At 34.8% G+C, this 16,229-nt stretch overlaps 1 protein-coding gene and 1 long non-coding RNA gene across 2 annotated transcripts; both read right to left on the bottom strand.

Moving 5' to 3' along the window:
* Positions 1-840: 840 nt before the first annotated feature.
* LOC136814598 (uncharacterized) lies at positions 841-4,527 on the bottom strand. Its single transcript, XR_010847641.1, has 3 exons — positions 4,314-4,527; positions 1,735-1,794; positions 841-980 (listed from the first exon to the last, which is right to left on the bottom strand). It is a non-coding gene; the product is annotated as an uncharacterized lncRNA (long non-coding RNA).
* Positions 4,528-4,835: 308 nt separating this feature from the next.
* Positions 4,836-16,088, bottom strand: LOC136814939 (putative RNA polymerase II subunit B1 CTD phosphatase RPAP2). The gene is made up of 12 exons (XM_067071367.1): positions 16,019-16,088; positions 15,716-15,833; positions 13,687-13,785; positions 12,844-12,909; positions 12,215-12,432; positions 11,846-11,890; positions 11,174-11,224; positions 8,507-8,894; positions 7,748-7,830; positions 7,126-7,209; positions 6,126-6,194; positions 4,836-5,438 (listed from the first exon to the last, which is right to left on the bottom strand). The coding sequence occupies exons 1-12, from the start codon at positions 16,033-16,035 to the stop codon at positions 5,108-5,110; spliced, it is 1,569 nt and encodes a 522-aa protein (XP_066927468.1). The 5' UTR covers positions 16,036-16,088; the 3' UTR covers positions 4,836-5,107.
* Positions 16,089-16,229: the final 141 nt, after the last annotated feature.

Here is a 16,229-nt window from a genome sequence, read left to right as displayed (position 1 = left end):
CGTTCTACAAAAATTAAATGCTCTGTTCCTCGGTTAAGTTTGCTACCTGAAAACATCCTCGCTTAAAAGCCTTTTTATAAAAAATGATTTTAGCATGCACATTCTTCTACCTGGTTCGGAGCTAAAACGCACCTTCATTTCAGATTACAGAGATTATTTCGACTTTTTGAAAAACACTACTATATAACACTATAATAACACTACTTATACCTTAAAGGAAGAAATTTTGGAGGGAATTTAATTTGGCGGATGGCCAAAAAAGTTTTTTCAGAGGGAATTTAATTTGGCGGATGGACGAAAAAACGAAAAACTAAATTTGGCAGGAATTTAATTTAGCGGATGGACGAAAAAACTAAATTTTGGCGGGAATTTAATTTAGCGGTCGCTTAAAAATTTAACCTTAAGATGGCGTCAAAACAGCGAAAAAATAGCAAAAACACCTTAAAAGAGATCATATTTTCAAAATGTTTAATTTGGCGGGAATTTAATTTGGCGGATTTCAGTCAAATCCGCCAAATCCGCCAAATTTTCTTTCCGCCAAAATTTCTTCCTTTAAGGTATTCGAAAAAAAAACCCTGATCTACTTTCTTTTACTTTAGAAAGATTCTACTAAAAAAGGGAAGGGTTTAAGAAGTCTAGAAAGCCCTTTACTGGGAAGTGACGAGCCAACCTTAAAACCTCGATATATTGAACGAAGGTCAAATTGCCTAGTTCCATTAAAGTTGCCGATCGAACTACGATAAGCTTCGATCGATATCATGATTTTTCGCCTAAAGATTACTTTGCGAAGGGAAGAACAAAAAAAATGACACAGGAAACTCCCAGGAAACTTCAAATGTATATTTTAAAACGGTATTGTTAACCGAGTAAGCTGATTGAGTTTAGTAAGTTTAGTAAGCTAAGTTTAGTAAGATTTGGCTGTTTGGCTGTGTAGTATGGTATACACTCCACCGACAGATCGGTGGTTTCGGCGTTGATTCCTAAAACGAAAAAGAAAATATGAAACGTCAATTTCTTATTGAATTGCTATTCTCTCCTAAAAAGGGGAAGTTATTATCTTCGAGTTAAGAAAATTGAGTTGTGTAACTCGATGACTTATTTTAAACACTAACTTATCAAGTTATGTACTCGGTGACTTTATTTCATTAGGAATGTTAAATAACTCGATACCTTATTTTATAAACAGATTCATTTAGTTAGGAAATAGTCATAACTCGAAGCATGCATGGCGTCATGCTTCATAATTCGAAGACTAACTCGATATTTCATATTTTATAACTCGATAAGATTATAAGCCCCTAAAAAGGCAGGGGAATAATTTTTCAGTGACTTCTTAATACTGCTAATGAGCCTATTTTTTCTATTCATGTCCTTGTCTTTTGTGAGAGAGAGAGAGAGAGCGAGATAGGAGGGGTGTAAATTTTTTCATCACAAAGTTAATTTTATAATGGAGCCCCCCATCCACATTTAATCAAAATTCGAAAGAGAAAACAAAAATTTCAAATTATTTTAAGCAGCCCTAAAATGCAATTTTAAGTTTTAATTATTACAGTAAATAAAAAGAAAGACCCCGTCCATTTTTTGTTTTTGATCAGAGGGAAGAAATTTTTGTGGTTTTGGGTGTCTGTCAACCACACGAAATTGAATGCAACAAAAATTTCTTCCATTTAAAATGTACTCGACTTCCCCTTCAATTAAATACAACTTGCAGTTAATAAAACATAGTCAACTCACCTGTAAAGGATTGGAATCAAGATAGGATTTCTTTCTTGCCAGTAATTATTCGAGTGAGCACTAGAAAAAATGGAATATATTTTATAAGATTATGTTTCAGTAGAAAAATTTAATGCGTTACGTTTAAACGAATTGATGACAGTAGAATATGAGTAAAAACATGTGTTTTTCATTTTTCTTTATGTCCTAATAAGCGTGGCTTTATTTTTCTTGATTTTCTAATAAGCACCGCTTTGCATCGGATTCTAGATGTGGCGCTTATTTTGAAAAAAAATCTATAGGTGCAGCGCTTAGGGAGCGCTTAAAAGAGGGTCATTCTGGTATTTTTTAATACATATTACTACATCCATTGTTTTAAACCAGAAATAGATTAAACATTATATGCCATTTAGTCTCAGACTGTCATTTTAATCACACACTAAAGTAAGACAAACTATTTTCAGAGCAAACGTAAAAATTGTTATCTTTTTCTTTGAGCATTGCTGACTGGTAGTAAAAGCATACTGAAGTTTTCAAAAATTCCATGCAATAGAAGTTGAGAAAAAGGCCAAAAAGGCCAAAAACCACTCTTCCCTAAGGAAAAGCAAGCAAAATGGGTTTGTTTACCTCCCTTTTAAAAAGCGATGGAGTGCAAAGACTGCGCAGAAAAAAAATCCAGAAAACTGGAATCACGGGAAAGGTGTGGAGGGGTCCGACTGACATTGCTACGTTCTCCAAGCAACAACATTAAAAGGGAGCTGCACAGTCTATTTAATAGACACTATTATTTGTTAGCCATTCCAAATATATTGTTTCGGTGTATGGCGGCAATCGAAAATATGTTCCGTTCGCGTCAAAACCACAGCCATTACTTTTTTTACGAGCGCACAAGAGTGTCATTTTGTTATTGTTTTATTTTCATGATTACATACAGAGTGAAACGAAGGACTGGTTTCTGTAAGCTCTCAAACTTGCTTAAATAGTAAGGGGGCCGTCCATATAGTACGTACGCAAAGATTTTCCAAAAATTTGATACCCCCTCCTCCCTTGTACGTACGCAGAGAACAATAGAAATGATGTCATTTAAACAATAGATGTACGCTTTTGCTAAACCCCCTCTCCCCCTTCACTGCGTACGTACTATATGGATGGCCCCAAGCAGAGTGCCCGCGGGCGAAAGATTTGTATGGATGTGGAAACCGTCCATTTTTCTAAAATGGTATTTGTATGGCCGATGAAATTTATATATGAGTTTACCGTCAGCCGCCCGCATCTCTAAAAAGCACCCGCATGAAAATTTCATTATTTTCAAAATTCATAAATTTTTCATTATTTCCATATTTCTTTACAACTACAATCTCTATCTTTGTTAAAATCGTCTCTACGCATGTTTACACAGGATTTATTACAGATTTATTACAGAAAATGCTGCCGCCCTCAATCCTACAACTGAGCAGTGGGCGTTCCGCCCATATATCTGCCAAACCGCCCTGACCGCCATTTTAGTTTTTTGCAAAATCTAGCGCCACTGTAGCAATCGATCTTTATTTTTCGTTCGCAAAAGATGCGAAGGGTTGAAGCGAAGCAAATTTTTTTATTTTGAGAGAGCATGATTGGCAGAAAATGGTGGATAAGGTGCTGTTGGGAAAATAATGAATAATGAATAATGAAATCATGCCGTATCTATTTTTGGGTAAGTTCACGACGGTAAACTCATATGTAAGGGGTCAGTCACAAATCGATTCTAGGTTAGAAGAACGTCAATTGACGTTTTAAAAGCTGACCCACCCACCCACACCCAAAAACGTCAAACACCTTGATATCCCCGAAAATCGATAAAAACTGCCTTCATTGCCAATTGCTGTTTCGTCAGGCATCTTGATTTTCACTACGGCTCGCATAGTTTATATTTAAAAAAAAAGAAATGGAGATAATTTCTAAACTTGTTCACAAAATTCCTGTAATTAATTATCTCCGTAGTATGTAGCGACAGAAAGAACGGCCATATGCAAAAATTCAAGGGCCGTTCGGGCCGTCAAACAAAGAAAAGACATAAACATCGGGCCATTTGTTTTGGTTCTCAAAACAAACGAAGCGATCAAACAGAAACATGGCGAGAAGTAATATTTGGCATATGGAATGAAAAATCGATGTTTCTGAAAAACGTCAACAACCTTTAACCCACCCACCCATATACGTCAATTGACATTCTTCTAACTTAAAATCGATTTGTGACTGACCCCTAAATTTCATCGGCCTATTCCAGTTTATTTGGCAATTTGGTGTGCACGGTTTCAATTTCAATTTGAAGCCGCCATTTCTTTATTAATCATTTGCGACCAGCGAGGTCTTGAAGATGGTGGTGTGATTGTTGTAACTGGACCGTAAATGATGTAGAGGATGACGGTGGTATTTGGTGATTTCAAAGTTTAGTTTTTAGTATTTATTCGCTTGCTCGATGAAAAATTGCAACAATTTTCCGACTTGTCAGACTTGGAATCTTTGTCTGCCAATTTCTTGGTTGGTCGGCTGACACAAACAGAAGATATTTTTGATAGTCGCCTATATTAAAAAAATGTCTCAATGATTTAATTAATTACCTTTTGAAAGAAATGTATCTATATGGATGATAGCCAGGGAGCAGATTCGCGATTGAGCAAGAAACTACAGTCAGCACCAAATGATATGGATGTTTGTATTTGCACTATTTGTAATAAATACCCACAGGATCAGCAGGAAAAACTACTTTCAGCATCAATAATGATATGGATAGTTACAACTGGTAAAAAGACGTGTTTCTGAAGCAGTCAAACGTCAAGGTCACCAAACGTCAAAGATGAAAACAAGACAGAATCCATTAGTTCCATAAAGTTTGAGCAGAATTAGATCACACTTACTAAAGATTAACATTGTCTTATCGCTGAATAAATTCTTTTAGTGAGTTAAACCATTGATTAGTTGAAAAGTATATCACATGACTTTCCGCGGCAAAGAATTGATGATTAGCCTGTAATCTTGGTTTTCCTCAAATAATGAAACGAGCTCCGTCTACCATGCGAGTTACTTACAGCGGGCACAGTGCAAATGAAAGGCCCTTACGCTAACCGCGCTGGGCCAACAAATGTCATATGTCAAAATAAAAAATAAAATATGGCTAATTTTGATTGTTCAATTGTTTTACAAGTTTGTTTTGGGCACGTGATTTTAATTGTTCTTTTTAATGACACGTGGTTCAGGCAATGTTTACATTTTACTACTTTAACGTCCCTTTAAACACACGCAACAACCTTCTACTCAGAATCATTTCCGAACTCGATACTTTTTTCCGGACACCCTGTAAATCAAAATCAATTTCGGGGATGCGCATGCGCTCAGCCTCTAATCGTTATCATAATTAATCCAATTCTTCAAATTCACCTCCATATTCACAAATAGTCGATAAGTCACATTCATAATTCGTAGTTGCTGTGTTCGAGTCTGGAGGAAAGATATTATCCCCATAAGCATCTTCATCCGATATACTACCATCATCGGAATCAATATCCTCGCTAACGTAAATAATATTATCCTCAATATTGTCACTCTCAGTCTTTTTAGTAGCTATGGAAGGACATATGTTTTTGATTGACTGAAGGTCCGGTAGAGATTTGTCTGTTAAGAATCGTTTCAAATGATTCACATTCTTATCAAAAGATTTGGAAATTTCTGGACATCCTTCAGAATAGCTTAAAATAGAGGAGAATAAATTGTCAAAAAAGTAGAATGCTTTCCAGTCTCGAAAGCTCAAACGTCAGAGAAAACTTTTTTCTGCTCTTCGCTTCAAAAAAAAATCAGAATACATTTAGCAGTACAATATATTTTAAGAAACAAATCACTATTATTACTTCCTCATCACTCTATTTGTTCCGTTTCCAATTTCCGAAACATAAATTGAGACGAGCCTGATTTCTCAAGTCCATATTCAGTTTGAAGAAGAGTATTCAAAGTTTGAATGTTCTTAGCCTTTTTTTAAATTTAGGCCTAAAATGTTCTTATTGGTTCAATTTACTAAAAGAATTGCATGATTTGGACATCTAAAAGCATTATGTTCTGAAGTCTATCTCAAAAGTATGTGGACACTTTACTTTTTAAACATTTCGATGAGTATATAATATATTGTATAAGATAAAAGATTCTTGAAAAATTGAAAAGTGAAGATGAAAATAAGAAGATATTTCTACTGGTTCAAATTGTTTTAATCTTTTGATCGTTCTCCTTGGTGATATCTTTCCAACGGTGTTTATTTAATATAGCACAAAAATGCATACCGAGAAATTGTTAGAAAAAGTAAAGTGTCCACGTACATTTAAACAAACTTAAATATTTTTTGTCTCAAAGCCTATGTCCTCATAAAAATATTAACTTTTACTTACATGAGTAATAAACCAATAGAGACAATGATCCACTCTTTCGTTTTCAAAACAATATTTTCTCGTGTGTATCTACAATTAAAACCAATAAATAAAGCTTTATCCATTGCACAAATAAATTTTCGATCGTAGCTGCCAATTGCCGCGCGGGTATTTTTTTGTCCGTTTTACCACCCTAAACTCGACCCAATCCTTTTTTTACACCTTTTTCTATTGTCTATAGTAATGATGATAGAGGAAAGGGTAGATTCTTTTCAAGGTTAGACTTTTAATTTTTACTATTTTAAGAAAAGTCCCCATTTAAAAATGTTCAAATTTTTCTTATAAAAAATTTATGGTGTTTTATAAGAAGTTAGAAACGATTTAGAAAGAACCTTATAAACATATTTAGTGGATTCCGTTACTGAAAACGCATCTTTTTGTACAAAGGCGTGTAATTTATGGATCAATACATATCTATTTTTGGTGAAAGATACGCGCATCGAAATAAGATCTACATACACCAATGAAACGATTGGAATGTACAAAGAAAAGGTATATTTTACAGTCACCGAACTATAAAACTCGCCAGTATTACGACAAAAGTATAAATAGGAAACTTATTTTTTATGTTTTTAAATTTTTTACATTGAAAAAAAAGTTCACGCGAGTTTCACTACTTGTTTTGTCATTTATAAAATTCTAAATCAAATGGATCTTTTATACGCCATTTACGGTGGCATAGGTATTATCTTAATCAGCTTCTTAGTTATTTATCGTAAAATTAAAGTGTACAGGCGTACTACAGAAATAGTATTACATCAAACCATCAACCGATTTAATACAATAGTATGGAAAGTGTTCGAAATAACAGCTGCTGATAAAATCATTGTACAAAAAAACTTAGAAGAAAAAAACTTAGTATTTATACCCGTGCGAAAAAATTGCTTAAAGTTTTGGCTCAAATAATTTAGTGGGATTTAAAACGCATGAAAATAAATGTATAGAAAAGTTGCAAACTCACTTTAGTTTATCCAGGAAGCTGAAGAAATCAAATTGCACCAAATCAGACTTTGACAACTCGAGAATGTCTTGTAATTTGTCTAAACTGAAATAGAGACAGTGGTATAGACTATCAACTGAACTGCAAAATCCTGGAGAGGGGTAAAAGAAAAGAAAATGGTAGCGAGCTAAAAAATGTAAAATCCAGAGTTTCAATGATCCCGTAATATCTTCTGTCATTGCGTCACTTTTACGACAGCTAAATTGCTGCAAGTAACGTATTGGGTTCAAAAAAAACAAACATGTAGACTAATTACATAAATTGGTGAAGTCAATTCTATACAGTGGTGCATGTCAAAGATGGAACGAGTTCAATGATTTAATATGTACTAACTAGTAATAGGATGGTTTGGAGGGCTATTTGGGAATGATAGTCCCGAGGTTTATTGAAAACATTTCAAAATAGCCCGAACCTAGTCGGATTACACAACTATGATATGAAACCGATTAGTTTTTTGAAAAAAAGGCGTAAGGTTTTTCTTCACGGGGTGATTACAGCAGGGCTATTACGGATTAATCACCCCGCTCCTCCCTTATATTTCTAAGCTAAGTGTAATCAGCCGTATAATTAATGAAGAAATTACCTAGAAACCACCTTTTCTTTGACAATTCTCTTCCTGAGTAGAGCTTGTGATTTCCAATCGACAGGAGGCATGTATGGTTTTTCCTAATAATTGAAATGTAATCACACTCAAACAAAGATCTTTAAAGTAATCTGAAAATTTCCTCTTTTGTCTTGTATCAATTTTGATTTGCCAAAGAGACATTTTTACATCAGATTTTGTTTAAGAGTTGAACTACTTAATATGTCGTGTGTTTTAGGACAAAGCGTGTTTCGGCTGGCTCTAATACCCCAAATGTAAATTAAAACTTATTGAGAAATATTATCCGGACTCTTTCTAATAGGAAGTACACCAAAGTAATAAATCCAAAGAATACTTTAGGCGTACAAACTTTCGCGAGCAGAAACTTTCGCGAGGTAAAAAAATCGCAAAATATTTTTCGCAAGCATAAACTTTCGCGAATAGTTGGATAAAAATGAGAATTTTTGAATAAAAATTGCTTTAAAAGTGAAAATATTCCTTAAATCCGATATAGATGGTTGTTAAAAAGGGATTAAAAGATAAGAAAATGCCAAAAATTTGGTATCTATTAGGATTTCGAGGTTTTATAGAATTCTAATTTTTCTGAGATTTTTTCGCGAGCATAAACTTTCGTGAATTGCCCTGTTAAGAATTTTCAAAGAAAAAGACCAACATTAGCGTAAATCACGAAAGTTTCTGGTCGCGAAAGTTTGTACGTCTAAAGTAGAGCTCAGCTCCAAAGAGACAAAAAGATAAAACCTTATTGCTCTTCACTTTCATTTTCTCTTGAAAGTTTTCAGACAAAGTTGCTTCGTTCGACCAATCAGGATTCTTGGATAAGAAATTCATCACTTTTGCTTGGAATTCTTTCTCATCACGTGGCTGATTTGTATTAATTTGATTGGTTGAATTGGTATTAGAACGTTTTGTAGCGGAATCTCCTATTGTGTAGCCTTCAATCCATTCGTTCAAGAAAGTCTTTGCTTTTTCTAAACTTGCAAGCATTTCAAGGTCTTTATTTTCCATAGTTTTAGTGACAGAATTAGTTCTTTTGGAGGGCGAACTTTGTTTGGTTGGTGAAGTTGGTTGCTTCTTTTCTGCCTTTTCAAATTTATCGAAACGATCATATGTCTCTTTCGTACTTTGACTGAAAGATGAATTGCAAACGAAGAAGTGATACTTTTATGGACCTACCTGGTTATGCATTTAACACATACATAATTGATATCTACGTGAACGTGACCATTAAAAAATCATTCAAAACACAAATAGTGACGATCTATTAAAATTAGTTGTTTGTTTCTTATAAAAAAAAAAACGTTTAGAAACCAAAATCATAGCGTCAGCCTGGGTTTAGGTCCCAGGCAAAAATTAGATCCCCCCCAAAGATTTATGAATTTTTCGTTAGCCCCCGGGACTTTTGACCCTAGACACTTTCATAAAATTGATCCAGTAAAAAAGTTTTTTCCAATGTAAATTCCTTTCAGTTCTAAGTTTAAGATAAATAATTTTGCACACTTTCTACCAAAAGATTGCGCTTTATGGCCCAAATTTTCTTTTTGAAAATCGGGCTCCGTCACATTTTGGCCACCACCATTTTGCACCTTTGTACCAAAAACCAAAAGATTCCTATGTTATCCTGAGAAAAGTTGGTAACGAACGAACGAACGAACGAACGAACGAACGAACGAACGAACGAACGAACGAACGAACGAACGAACGAACGAACGAACGGACGAACACTGGTTAATTTATAGGACCTCTTCCCCACCGACGTAGGTCCAAAAATGATAAAGTTGTATGCTATGGATATTGTAGATTTCCGACAATTCTCTTCTAAGGGAATATTTTGGGTGTCTAATCTGGCACCCAGATGTAGAAATTCCTATCCGACACGCCTAAGCTCTAAATTTCTCTAAAGTTTTCAACATCTAACAGAATACGGAATTTGCAAGAGCGCATCAAGAGTTTTTTGCGGTGGGCGGCTTGGACCCCCCCCGAAACATCTCGTTTACATTTGAACCCGACTGGGGATGCAACACATCAAAGGCCGACTATTAATCCTTTCTGATGGAAAATTGGCCCGCTCCTTTATAAAGCTTAAGCGTGGGCGGATCAACCACCATCGGAATATAAGATAAGGTGTGTGCCGTCGTTATGTCGTTCCCGCGAATTCTCACCAAAAAAATATGGAGAAACTGTAGGAAAATGAAAAAGAATTTGGCCAAAAACTTTGGTGCTGAGCATGAGAATTAATTGAAAAACTGTGACTTTGCAGTCTCGTACCGCGAATATACACTGCTCAATTACATCCCATTATACATTTTGAAATCAGAGCTTGAAAGTTAATGAACCTTTTTCAATGGATTAATGGTTTAATCAATCAATCAATCAATCAATCAATCAATGAATCAATGAATCAATCAATCAATCAATCAATCAATCAGTCACAGCGATTAGTATTTTCAGTAACTGAAAAGCTTCATTGGGTAATACTTTGGCCCAAGAGAAGGATTTCTATAGTTACAGTAGTTGTAATAGAAGTCTTACTTTACTTGTGGTGAAGCCAACACAGCGCAACCTGTTTGGCTTAGGAATGTGACTGATCCATAATGGTACCATTTTGCAACGAAAATAGTGTTTGACGACTAAATCAACCCAACCCAAATTACTTACCGGGTGTGCCACAAATAAGTTACCCGCTTTGATTTGATATTGCAGGCAATAGAAAAGAGATCTTTCAAAGATTATTTCGGAATCATTTAGAGGAAAGCCTAACTTAAAATTAGGTGTATCACTTTTTAATTTTACTTCATTAGTTCAAAAGTCATGTTCAAAAAATGTATTTCCATTATGAAAAAAGCACTTGTTCACAAGATAATGCATTACTGTAAATACATTCCATCATCTGTGAATCGAGATGAGCTGCAACGGTTCAAACGAAGCATTTTTCTCAAAACTTTCACCTTCTCCACCTTTCTCAACGATGATGCACACACATAAAAACCTTTGGAAACTCTTGGGAAGATGTTGAAAATTTTGTGAGGTTTGAAACATTCGGAGGCATCTTGTTTATGCGCAAGGGAAAAACAGAAGTAAAAAAAGACAATAGAAAAGAAAGCATAGAGAGTGTTACAAGGAGCAAGACATTGTGCTTTAAGGTTTTGGTAAAAACGTTTCTCTCATAAATTGATACCCTTGTTTTTAGCCTTTTTTGACATTTTCTAAAATCAACATTTTAGGTTTTTGAACATAATTTTTGAACTAATGAAGTAAAATTAAAAAGTAATACACCAAATTTTAAGTTAGGCTTTCCTCAAAATAATCTTTGAAAAATCTTTCTGCTACTGCCTGCAATATCAAATCAAAGAGGGTAACTTTTTTGTGGCACACCCGATAGCATAAGACAAAACATTCTTTACTTACATCTTCTCTTCGGGTTCTGGGAGTTCTTCAAATTGCCCATCTGTATTAACTCTAAAAATGAAAGTCCGTTTTGATGAATTTACTGAGACTGGTTAGCCGTTCGGGCACGAATCCCGAAATTCCCGAGTTATTTTTTCCGAGTTACGAAAAAAACGAGTTATCTCGAGTTATGACGTCATTTTCGGAATTTAGTGACGTCATTTCTTAACTCAGTTTATTTTGCTTCCTTTAGCTTTTCAAGTTATTCATCGTTTTTTTAAACTCGGAAAATTTTGCTTCCTTTAACTTTCCGAGTTATTTTTCATTTTTAACTCGGAAAATTTTGCTTCCTTTAGCTTTCCGAGTTATCTCAATCTCGTAACCAGAGCCACCTGCAACAATATTTTTTACGGATGGACGTGATACAATCGCTCTTGGAAATACTGCCGCAAGTTTTCTTCGATCTTATATATTTAAGATATTGATCATTGAAGATGAGGAGATGATAAGCAAAATTTTGGTTCGGCCAACTGTCTGATTGGTATTTTACGGACCAGAATGCAATTTCGGCCGAAACCACGTACTAGCTGATCGGATAAATCAATTCGGCTGGATTTTATTCCTGAAGGCTGATTTGTCGAAAGAATGATTGCGTCTTTTTATGCTTGTTAAATCGTATATAATAACACATACCTTACTTCTTCTTTGTCTTCACGATGTAGGAATTTCACCTTCGTTCTGTTGAATAAAAAATAAGACAGTGGGGTTAAAACAATTAGAAAACTAAATTTGAATGTTTAACTAAAAAATTCTAGGGTTTTTTAGCATTTTCAGATGAAATATAGAAATTACTTTCAAAAATCTACAGCTTTCTAAGTTTCGGATATTTAAATATCTTACAAACCAGAATAAATCTTAATCTTAAATTTCTTAACAGAACAATATTAATATTAACAATCTGTCCCTCTAAAGAATCCTGTATTGTAACACGCATGCGTAATTTATCGTTCTATAAAAACCATATGCAGTTAATTCCCGTGATAACCAAAGAAGAATGGATACGTAGGGGTGGTACAGTCACTTTCGATAGGTGTTGTGGACGACGAAAATTGTTGTTTTTTCATGAAATTTGTCGTTCTTTTTGTCTTCTTTAGATAAACCCCTCTAAGGTTCATATTCAGAAAGAACGCATACCCTAATGAGCGCAACCAAATTGGTTCTGTAGGAATTTGATTTTCAATGAATTTGCTTGCTTTGAAACAGAAATCACTACAAAAAAACTAAAAAAAGAAAAGAATAATGATGATTATTGGAAGATAACAAAGCTTCTAAAATGCCTAAAATTTGACCAGCCTTCTATATATTAACACAAGGTACTGAGGTTAAGTATACCAGGATAATCACGACGATGGACGGAAATTGTAATAAGCTAGTCAAAATACGAAATTTTATTGGTTGAAACTTGTTATATTTTTCATCCGTCGTAATTATTATACTGATTTTCTTAACCTTACCTCACTAATATCAAAATCTACGAACACGACGAACAAGCTCAGATTTGTCAAATGTTGAGTTTTGATCACTGGTGCCATTTCAAATTCAAGGTACTGTAATATAGTAGAATTCATTGTGGACTGTTCATTCATTTCTTCACTTTATTTCCCGAGAAGAAAGGTAAGCAAATAGGATACCTGTCGTTGAGACATATCATAGACTTTTTGTTGTATTAACGAGATGTGATATTGTTGCTTCTTAACCTTGCAAAATAAACAAAAATATAAATTCAATGAATCATCATTGTCTTAAAATCATCTGCATTGATCTACGGCTGGTACCTTTCGGGAGCCCCCCCCCCCCAAGCGTTAAGTCTAATCACGATATCACGCAGTTTTTTGTCTTCAATCACGATCACAAAAATATAAATTCAATGAATCATCATTGTCTTAAAATCATCTGCATTGATCTGCGGCTGGTACCTTTCGGGAGCCCCCCCCCCCAAGCGGTAAGTCTGATCACGATATCACGCAATTTTTTGTCTTCAATCACGATCACGAAAATCAGCAAAATATTTGGATAATCACGCATGCCTTAGAAAAAGTCCAAATCACGCATCACTGCTCAAAATCTTTCAAATCACGCTTTGACCTCTGATCACGCAATAACGAAATTACGTAATCACGCAAGAAACAGGTCCCTATCACGCCTTCACGAAAACCGCTTGGGGGGGGGCTCTTTCGGAGCTGCTTTTAAAATTCTTGCGTAATCCACTTGAAAATCCGGACACTTTCTTTGTGTTACATTATGGTTAGATGATGCAAAAAAGGGCTAATTCCCTTTTCTGTCGGATTTTGTTTATAGCCCCGGAATAATTTCAAACTGTATTAGCTCTTACTTTTCGTTCCCAGTGTATTATCAGAGTTTTGCGAACCTTACTGACAGCGCTATATAATATTCTCTGGCGTCCATCAGTGACGTAAATAAAGCCTGGAATACAAGGGGCCGAGGGACAGGGACGAGGTTGTATTAACTCTTACTTTTGATAGTTTATTCCCACAAATCGGATATCCACAGAGTTTTGAAATTGACCGTTCTTCAGTTGCATCCAAATAGTGATGCACCATTATCGTGCTAATCTATAAAAATTAAATTCAAAAAAATATATATATAAATGAAACTAAAGGGTTGAGACGATGAAATTTTGTGAATGTAAAATATATTTGAAAAAATTGAATATAAAGCTTTTCGGCTTACGCCATCATCAGTTATCATACAAGTAAAAAGAAAGTAACAAATTTATTGAAAAAATTGGAAAAAAAATGTGAGTAATTAAAAGCAATAAAAATTTAAGTGACGATAAAATATATTACAGTATAGGGAATTATTAAAAAGCTATAAATATCATTAAGTCTCACGTGACTCCATTTCTGAAAAGCATAAGGCTACGAGTTTCTATTTGGTTATTCAAACTAGGTCCTTTGGTAGCAATAAAGAATGCCTCCAAGATTTTTCTTTGTGTTGAGAATTTTGACGCGTTGAAGATTGATTTCCAAACAAAAGAGTGACCTGGGTTGTTGAGTAGGTGTTTAGCGGGTTCTGATTTATGATTGGGGTTCCCATGTTCAGTCCATCTGACTTCAACATTACGATTCGTTTCCCCGATATAATTCTCTCCACAATCACATAAACCCTCATAAATTTTGCAGGAGGGATGTGGATTTTTATCCTTTAACGTGAACAAAGTATTTACCTTCCTTGTTTTCCAAAATATTGAAAGTTTATAGCGATTGTCAGTGAAATTATTGAATTTGGTGAGGAAATATTTAGACAATTTCTCGTTTTCTTCGCAGTACGGTATTTCAAAGGAGAGCTTTAGTTTAGCTGGTACTTCAGTTTGGTTAGTTTGACTCGGTTGAGGTTGTGTTGATTGTTTATCTTCAAAGGTTTTTATCACACTAGCAATGAATGGCTTGGGGAAATCAGCACGAATGAATTTATCTGTAATGACTCTCTTTTCTCTCTCGAAATTAGTGGAGATCCTTTTTGCTCTTGCTAGATCACTGTTGATGGCATTCCTTTTGTATCTTTTAGGAGCTTTGGAGGTCCAGTGGGCTGGAAGTTTAGCTGCTTTTCTATGAACAGCAGTTTCGAAGGTGTTGTCAGGGCATTTTATCATTGTTGTGTCAAGGAATTTAGTCGGTTGAACTTCACACGTGAAACGTAGTTTTTCATGTTGGTTCAAGGTTTCAAAAAGTTCATCTGGTTGATCCTTTTGCCGTCTATTTATAATATCATCTACGTAACGGTAGTAAAATGGTGGGTTTCTTGGTACAACAATTTCATTTTCTAACTTGGTCATACATATATCAGACAATATTACTGATAGTGGGCCACCCATGGTACATCCATCTATTTGCTTGTAAAACTTGGAATTGAAAATGAAAGTGTTTTCAGTTGTAAGTTTTGTAAGTAGACGTGTGAAAATGAGTTTGGTACATATGGTGGGTAGTTTGTTTCGAGTATAAATTTCTTCTACGATGTAATTGATGGTGTCTATAATCGGGATATTGGTGAATAGTGATTCGACGTCATACGAAACGTATTCTTCATTTTCATTTAGTTGAAAGTTTAGTTGAAAGTTTAGATGAAATTTTATTACAGAATTTACTAAAGCTTGGGGACACGAGCAGTTTTCTTCGTGTTGGTGCAATGCAACATGTTCCATCCCACCAAACCTATAACGCTTTCTCGTGTCTCCACGCCATTTTTCTTACTACCAATACTACCAATCAATTTTGCTCCATTGTCCCAGGGACAAAATCAGCGTGTCTTTTGGGTATTCCCCTCACTTTTTGTCCCATGAAACAAAAAATGAAACCATAGGACACGCACTTTTTCTTCTTGTGTTGATGGGATAGAGCATGTTGCATTGCACCAACGCGAAAAAAACTTACCCAAGTCTTTAGTCTATAAACAAACATAGTTTTTACCGAAATATTGATTTAGACATTATCATCTACAAAAATGAGGTAGGGTAGATTTTTGTGAAAAAAATTTAGTACATACTATGGCATTCAGCTCATCTTCAGTGACGTTGTCAACCATTGCAAGATGTTCAACGTAGAAATGAGCTTTTTTTTCAGCTGCCACGTGGATTTTCACTTCCGTTTCGATTTCTGATCTACTAAAAAAGAGAAAACAATTCTAAAGGTCATCAGTTTTTATCATTTCTCAAAGGTCTCGAAAATTTCATTTTCGGAAATTATTTCTTTAACTAAGACTCGTGAAAGAGCACATATTTTGCATTGCTTGTTGCATTTTCTAGATCAATCAATTAGAGTGAGTAGGGTGAGTAAACTTTTATAATACCTTTTCTGTTTTGCCATTACTATATGCTGCTTTGAGTTTTTGTTTATCAGATGAATTTTAATTTGTTTTCTTCACTAAAGAAATAAACGAGAGAAAGAAAAAGCATAAATTCAAAGCTTGAAGGTTAACTAAAAAATTCAAGTCCCCCTTAATTTCCACTTGCACTTTACTGTAACAGTGGAAATATTGTAGGAAGACTTGATCACAAAAT

The sequence above is a fragment of the Clytia hemisphaerica genome, unplaced genomic scaffold (genome assembly GCF_902728285.1).
Source record: "Clytia hemisphaerica strain Z4C2 unplaced genomic scaffold, Clytia hemisphaerica genome assembly, whole genome shotgun sequence".
NCBI lineage: Eukaryota > Metazoa > Cnidaria > Hydrozoa > Leptothecata > Clytiidae > Clytia > Clytia hemisphaerica.
The sequence above is the reverse complement of the archived record's forward strand: the minus strand, read 5'-3'. Positions and strand labels throughout refer to the sequence as shown.